At 35.8% G+C, this 8,279-nt stretch overlaps 1 protein-coding gene across 1 annotated transcript; it reads left to right on the forward strand.

Moving 5' to 3' along the window:
* The first annotated feature begins 439 nt into the window (after nucleotides 1–439).
* Nucleotides 440–7,955, forward strand: LOC136762731 (acid-sensing ion channel 1-like). The gene is made up of 7 exons (XM_066716291.1): nucleotides 440–948; nucleotides 2,140–2,270; nucleotides 3,069–3,232; nucleotides 3,517–3,621; nucleotides 6,142–6,206; nucleotides 6,345–6,420; nucleotides 7,761–7,955. Exons 1-7 carry the CDS (start codon nucleotides 440–442, stop codon nucleotides 7,953–7,955), a joined length of 1,245 nt encoding a protein of 414 aa, XP_066572388.1.
* The last annotated feature ends 324 nt before the right edge of the window (nucleotides 7,956–8,279 follow it).

The following is an 8,279-nucleotide window of genomic DNA, read 5'->3' on the forward strand; positions in this document are numbered from 1 at the left end:
TTAAGGTGATTTAACAGGCGTTATTTAATCAATCTTCATTTTCAATATTATGAGGAACGGAAATGCAATGCAAGTCTCATGGGATCTAATTACTACTGCTTAGACTTACTGAATCTATAAGATTAAAATAACAAAACAGGAAATCAATAGAATGCAATGACTTCACTTTCTCACCATGCATACAGACACTGAACAATGTGCAAAGGAGAGTTTATTATATAGGCATGCAGATTATAAAGAATTCTTACTTTGAATATTGTCTGGCTCCAAATAAGGACCCTACACATGTAATATCAATATTACGACTTTGTTCCATGGGAATCTAGTTAGTGATAATTACTGAACCAAACGTGAAAGGGCTTTGCCCCTAAGGAAGGTCCTGCTTAAAACAACAAAGTAACCTCTAGATGTGGTAGTAGTGTAGTGCACTCCAGTCATGATGGTGCGATCTAAGACTGTGTCCCTTCGGACTATATGCCAAGAGACACTGACTCACACTTCAGCCCACGGTGTCTCCAGTATTTTGCGCTCCACATCCAAGCCTCAGAAGAACTGCTGGATTGTCTTTGTGGTGGTGGTGGTGATTTGCATGTTGTGGCAATGCAGTGAGCTCATCAGCACCTTCTTTCACTACCCTTCCCAGGAGAAAGTCACTCTGGTCAACAGCGCGCGGCTGAAGTTTCCAGCTGTGACCTTCTGCAATCTCAACCGTGTCCGCAAGTCCTTCATGCAGTCCAAACTGCGCTTCCTGAAGGAGGAACTGCAGTTTCTCAACGATGACTATGATGGTGCCAACTTGACCCAAAGCCAGGAGGCTTACATACAGGACAGCAACCGTCTGGGTTTCGCATTGTCTAGGCTCAACCTTGAGGAGCAAGCGGAAGCAGGGCATCAACTGGGGGACATGCTCATCTCCTGTCACTTCCACGGGGAGAAATGTGACAAGAGGTTAGACACCGTGCACATTTCATTTGGTCTGCCTGTTTATGCATGACATCGATCCTTTCTCTAATGATTCAGAGGTGTATATTTCCTCATATACACATGTAGAAGTGAAGTGAATTGTAATATTTCCTAAGTCTCCTTTGGTTAATACTGCATACCACAAATTAACTGTTGATAAGGTTTGTATCTTTATTCCCTTGAAAAAACTTGGAACTTTCTAAATTATACCAGAATATAAGATAGTGATTTAAAATCTTTATTTTAAAAGTAATTTTCTACAGTTACTATAAGTGATTACTGAAGTCAACCATCTCTCTTTAATATATGCCTCATAGTGATTTATATATATTTTTTGCTGGACCATTATACCAATTTGCCCTCATTTGCCCTGTCCATTACAGGCATTATAACTGATTATGGAACATGTTTGAGCATATGATGATTATATTAAAACAGTTATGCACACCTTTATAAAAAGACAGAATAGCCTTATTGTATCACATATTAAGCAGCTGCATGTCACATAAATGTAATGTTAAAGAGTGAATGTACAAATGTTAGGTACCTTTAAATTTATTGGGCAACATTGTTGTGGAAATAAAGCTTTCACGCTGAGTTAGAGAATCACTGTATATAGTCTGTGGGAACACTAAGAGGGATAAACAAAAAGTACATGGATTTTCTTGACAGCTGGGAGCTTTCACTTTCAAGAAAAACAGATGTACAAGATAGGATAGGTCCCTGGTATGTATGAAAACAATTTTAGTTTCTGGTATCTCCTTAACCCATCAGATCATTAATCTTTTCCTATTATTGTTTAAACAAATTACAATATATTGCTTATTATTATTATTATTATTATTATTATTATTATTATTTATTTCTTAGCAGACGTCCTTGTCCAGGGCGACTTACAAAACACAAAGAACTTGAATGGGGCTGATCTTGCTTTATCATTCATAACCTCTCTTATGATTTATTTATGTAATTAGCCAACTCTGCACGTTTAGCTGGAAGATAAGTCACAGTTTTCCATCGTTTGAGGTTTAGACATTTGTCACTGATGGCGACTGTGTGACTGGCCTTTATGTGGTATTCTGAGTTCTGCTATCAATAAAAATGGTCTTTTACTCCCGTCTTATTATACAATTATTTGTAGTAACACCTACTAAATTAACTGCTTTGGATTTCCAGCTTCTTCAATGCTTTCTTGAACCACAAGTTTGGAAACTGTTACACATTCAATAGCCTAACGAAAATGGAGAAGCGTGGAAGACTGATGAGGAGGGATGTTCTGAATGCTACAAAAGCTGGATTTAGCTATGGTGAGTTCTAGAATTGCTTTCAGTTTTGTGAGCACTTCATCTAGCTAAAATCAGTAAACTGAATTATGGGAAAGAAATGCATAACTGATAACTATAATGATCACAAATTAAACTGAAACAAGTTTAGCATATATACTTACATGCCAAACAATTGAAATCCTGTAGTCTGTATTGTCTAACACAGTAGTTCCCAACTCCGGTCTTGGAGGACCCCCTACCCTGATGGTTTTTGTTCCATCTGAGCTCTCATTTACATAATTGAATCCTTAATTGAACTAATAATTTCCAAAATCAGAGCCAATTTTAAACAATAGGGGTTAAGTAAATAATTGTATAAAGAAGTTAGGAACCAACTCTTTTATTACACAAGATTGTTACTTCAATTACGATTAAATTAAGTAATTGAGAGCTCAGTTGGAACAAAAACCAGCAGGGTAGGGGCTGCTCCAGGACCAGGGTTGGGAAGCCTGGATCTAGATCATAAACATGGACCTATGGAAGTGTGTACACATATAGTATATATTGTGTATTTCGGCAGGCAGTTTTAAAGCAGGGCTTTTTCTAGCATGGCCATATATTGGGCTTGGCCATATTTTCCTCCAGGAACAGGGTTGGGAACCCCTGGTCTAATGTTTTAGTGCTGAACAAAAATACACTAAATTAATGTTGTAAAGCTAGAAAATCCTATTCCAGGCATCATCAGAAATAATTGCTTTAAAAATCAGTATATCTCAGTTGGTTTCACAATATCTGAGTGCATTTCAAACATGGGTATCTTTGTGATTGTGGATTCTGCAGGTCTCACCATGGAGTTGTCTATTGAACAGGATGAATACATAGAGCACATCAGCCAGGCAGCAGGCATCCGTCTCATCATCCACGATCAGAAGGACATGCCGTTCCCTGAAGATGATGGGGTTAACATTTCTCCAGGCCAGGAATCGGATCTTGCCATTATCAAGGTTAGCTTTGATGTTCACAGTTCTGTTCAGATTCCTCTGTAGGGTTAAGGCTTTGGATTGGATTGGATTGGAACCTGAGTAGAATGCTTCTCTACACACAATTTCCAAAACCTGTAAACTTGCATTAAATTAGCGATAGGAGACAAACACCCTAAATCTTGATCATTACAAGCTTTGCTCTCATTTCTGGAAACAAACCTAATCAGAAATGTGTTCATGAAGAAAAAATGCAGAACTTTATTCATTTACACTGAGAAGTGTAATTATCTCACCATTTCAAACAGGTTCACGTGCATCGACTCAAAGATCCGTATCATAGCAAGTGTACCGATGGAGACAACATTCACAACTATTATCGAGATGTTTTTAAAGTTGGATACACCAGAGAGGTAAATGATATACTGAGAACACAATCTATTGGCCTTATGATGTGATTAATTCAAGCTATATTCCTCAGATGCTCTCAACAATTAAAATAAGGTAAAAATTATATTAAACAGATAGACATGTATAGAAACTGAAACAAGACAAGTATTTTATAATGAAATGATGGATACAATTTAATAATGTGAGCATATATATGTACTTTTAAATGTCATTTAAAGTTTAAAGTCTAGTATATGCTCCCTGAATCGGTGCCTGTGTCCCTTAGGTGATCAGTAAACTGCGATCGCACGGTATTTCTTTTCACACAGGCCTGCAAGAAGACATGTGGACAGATGTATATCATTAAGAACTGTGGCTGTGGGATGTGGGAATTCCCTGTTCCAAAGGGCATCAATGTCCCTTTCTGCAACATTACTAACAAATACATAAGTAAGTATAAAACCAAGCTATTCACCTGCCAGAATGGCACAGTATAATGGCAATAAAATATAATATTAAAATATAATTTACCATTTAGTAAATTTATGGAAATCTACAGATCTTTAGTCTGTTACTAAGTTGTCTTAATAGTCAGAAAGACTATTCTACTAAGGGCTGAACCTATTTATTTTCTAAGTAAATGTATTTTTTTTTACGGTCTATCACATCCTAGTGGATTACTCTTGTTTTCTGCTTCTATCTGGATTTATGTTTTTAAAATTACATTTTTAAAAGATAAAACATCAACTTGAGGCTCAGATTGAATTCATTTTGACATTGCCTTGACAGCAGCAATATTTTAATTTCACAAGTCGGACCACATTAAAAGTTATAATGGCTTGCAATTATAATGGCTCGCAATGCATTCTGGGGGGATGACCTCTGTTGGCTGCTTGCATTATTTCTACCACTGTAAATGGCTGCTGAAGGAAAACAAGTAGGCTACTGCAATATTGAATAGATGGCATTGGCCTATTTATGTAATCGGTGATTCATTGTTCTGAAAGGGTTATAGGGAAAAAATATTAGTGAAAATCAAAATGAGCCATATTGAGCATTATTGTGACCTTTCTTTGTTCAATGCTGTTCAGCACAATGTATTTGTTACTATGACAATAAACTCTAAAGAAGCATTGTTGCTGTATGTTAAGTTACAACCGTAATTACAAATGCTGTTATGCTTTTAAAAAATGTTGTCACACTTTACACTTAATGAAGTGATGTATGTACCACAGGAATAACCCATGTATATCTTATGCAATTAATCTGTGTTCTGCTGTTAATACCATGTATAACAAGGTTAGGGTTAGGGAGAGGGTTTCATACTGGATTTGGGCTTTACACAGTGCTGACTGACTGACTTGCATTAGGTTGAAAGAGGAACCTTTGTCAAACAAAAAAACTTCCATTCGGTATTGGACATGTGATTTGAAGTAGGTGTGGGTAAAGCTGTAATTTTGTCCACATAAAATAAGTATACCTTGTCTTTCAAATGAGCTAAACATCATTTATTTTTAACTTTTGCCAAACCTTAGACAGATGTGTGCAACTTTATGAAGACAAGTTTGCTCATGATGAGTTGGAATGTAACTGCCCTTTACAATGCGAGTGAGTAAAATATTTTTCATTTCCACGAGCGACTGTAAGTACATACATTTTCAAACGGAGCGTGTTCAAACCATACATGTCATATACAGTACTCTCTCACCAAGCCCTATATAAAATGCATTACAATGTGTATGTTCTCAATTGATTTGAAAGGAATCTGAAAACCATTAAAGAGAGAGGTTTTCTCATTTTTATTTGTCAGGTACAACTGACATGTTACATTTCTATGGAAAATATGATTTTTTCTTTCTTTCACGGGCTATAGCATAAGCTCCGTTGACATTTCTTCACCGTCATTTTGACAGTATAAATCAAAAGCTGCTTTCTTCCTTTATTTTTTTATATATTTGATTTATTATTTTGACAGGGAAGAGATCTTTGATCTGACTTTATCTTCCTCCCAGTGGCCCAGTGCTGTGTGTATTGTAAGTATGATAACATCTTTGGAGAAACCCCACTTTAATTAGTTTTATCATATATACATAATTAATATTTTTTTTTAAGGTTTAAAATATGCAATATGAATAGGATGATATCTTAGAAGAAATGTATTAAATATTCATGAAATTGAATAGGATAAATCATTTTCCTATTTACAAAGCCTTTAAAATAATAATGAAAAAAAAAAAAAAAACATGTTATGGCCGTAGTGGTGCTTTTCTATACACCCTCGGACATGGTGCTACTCACAATATTTCCAAAGATCACTTCCACTTTTTAATATTTGGGACACCACATCTACCCATTTTCCTAAGTAAAATACCATATACCTTCCTAGGTAATATTTTGTACCAACATGTACTTTTAACTTCAAAGCCTAGCTGCGAATGAACTTGGAATGGCAAGTTTTGACAATCATATGACTGTGTAGGATCATTGTAAACAAGCCCAAGGCCAGGGATTTTCTAAATGAAGGTCTGCCTTTCCTGCTGCAGGATGAATTTGCCAGAAAGCTGAGGAGATCAGGTGGAAAGCTGGCTAAAGTAGCTGACAAAATACGGTAAGTCAAACCACAAAGTAAAACTTTGCCTGCTTTCTAGTAATTGAAGTCAGATTCTTGTAAGGGGAGAAATAAAATGCCCCCTCTGTAATAAATTACTTCACTATTTTAATTGTGTGTTTTTGTCTTCCCCCACAGAGATAATCTTATTAAAGTTGTTATTAACTACCAGCAACTCAACTATGAGCTTATTGAAGAGATTCCATCTTTTCAGGTACACATCCCAGAGAATGTAACTTTCTGAAAAATATGACATGTCTGCATGCACCCCTTCTAAAGGATTAATAAGTCAGATTTATTGTATTGATTTGCCTTTTTAACATCTGCTTTGCTTGACCTTATAAGCATATAAATGATCCAAAATAGGCCATCTGAACCAGCAATGCTTTTTACAGTCCATATTAAGGACTGACTCTGCCTTATCTCAAGCTGTCATGAAACCTGGCCAGTATGAAAAATCAGAGGCAGTCATTCCGTAGTGCGAGCAGAATTTAATCCATAGCTGTCATAGACATGAGGAAACCTAACTAACATCAAGAATAATACTTTAAAATGAAATTACAAAGTTTTTCCCCCCACAGATTTTATCATTTCATGTCAGTTGTTTTTTATGATTCAAAAAGAATGCGTCGACGTGCAGACAGTACGGCACATTTTTTAATTACAGCTGTTAATCTGTATTGAAAGAAGGCTTTCTCTTTTCTAATTAATAGAGAACGTTCCAAGCTGAAGTGTATTTTCAGTAAAAGCAATAATACAGGGACAGATCAAAGCTTGAAACCCTTGACAGATAATAGCAGTCCTTTTGAGATAAAAAAAAAAAAAGCTAAATGAGACAAAATATTTTACAAGATTTGAAATGTAAATTGTACAGTGACAGCACTAAGTGGAAGAGGGAAAGTTTTTTGTTTGAATTAAGCCAACTATATATAAAACTAAACATATATTTTATTTGTTCCAGAATAACATTTATATCAACTTCAGTTCTGGACAAATATTGTCTTTAAATAGTTTCAGCCCATTTAAAAAAATGTATAAATAGAATATATTAAAATAGTACTAGTGCAAGAATGAAACTGTAGAAGAATGTGACTTCGCAAATGCTTTTTTGGGGAGGGAAACTTGGTTGCCCTGGGTAGGGGTGTCTGCTTAATAATAAGTATTACTTTCTCTGACATTTTCATGATAATGTGTCAAAAACAGATGGACATATTCAATTCAAAGAGGCTGTCTGTTCTTCTTTCCATCTTTTCTGTAATAGATTTCGAGGGTAATTGTGTTATGTTTTGATCTGTAATTTGATACTGTATTATTGCACTTTTGTAATGCTCTTATATTTTGTAAGTCGCCATGGATAAGGGTGTCTGCTAATAAATAAATAATAATAATAATAGGGTTATTTAGTCCAGTATCAACAGACTAGAAAAAAAATATATATACAAATATAAATATGCCTGAAGTGATGCTTGTGATTTATTTTGCAGTTTTGGTCGAAAATTCTGTAGATTTTGTCTTTGCTGTGAACCTCTTATTCTCCTCTCCAACCTTCTGTAGGTGATTGATCTTCTGTCCAGTGTTGGGGGGCTTGTAGGGCTGTGGATCGGAGTTTCAATCTGCACTGTGGCCGAGTTTCTGGAGCTCTTCTTAAAAGTTATTATTTTTTCTATTACGAAGGTTGTCAGAAAAAGTCAGCATACACCCCTGAATCCCTACATGATCGCTCACCAGACCTATAAGTCAAATGTTTAAAGCAATATACAGTGTATTTATACACAATATAATGAAAACCATTAATTTCAGGCAATATGTATATACTGAACAAAAATATAAACACAACATTCAATACTTTGAAAGATTTTACTGAGTTACAGTTCATAAGGAATTCCGTTAATTTAAATACATTCACTAGGCCTTGATCTATGCATTTCCAGCTTCAAGTTTTGAGGAAGCTGCTGACTGTAGGGATGTCCACCAGGGCTGTGGTCTGGTCAAGACCCTGGTGAGGGCGATGGAAACTCTTCAGTTTCATCAGCTGTCCGAGTGGTCCGTCTGAGGTGATCCCGCAGGTGAAGA

Source organism: Amia ocellicauda, chromosome 11 (genome assembly GCF_036373705.1).
Source record: "Amia ocellicauda isolate fAmiCal2 chromosome 11, fAmiCal2.hap1, whole genome shotgun sequence".
NCBI classification, from domain to species: domain Eukaryota; kingdom Metazoa; phylum Chordata; class Actinopteri; order Amiiformes; family Amiidae; genus Amia; species Amia ocellicauda.

Bases quoted from the DNA above. Each gene is read 5' to 3' on its own strand.
- LOC136762731 (XM_066716291.1), top strand. From the start codon at position 440: ATGGTGCGATCTAAGACTGTGTCCCTTCGGACTATATGCCAAGAGACA. The intron at 949-2,139 runs GTTAGACACCGT...TTGGATTTCCAG, and splicing joins GGGGAGAAATGTGACAAGAG to CTTCTTCAATGCTTTCTTGA. The intron at 2,271-3,068 runs GTGAGTTCTAGA...TGGATTCTGCAG, and splicing joins AAAAGCTGGATTTAGCTATG to GTCTCACCATGGAGTTGTCT.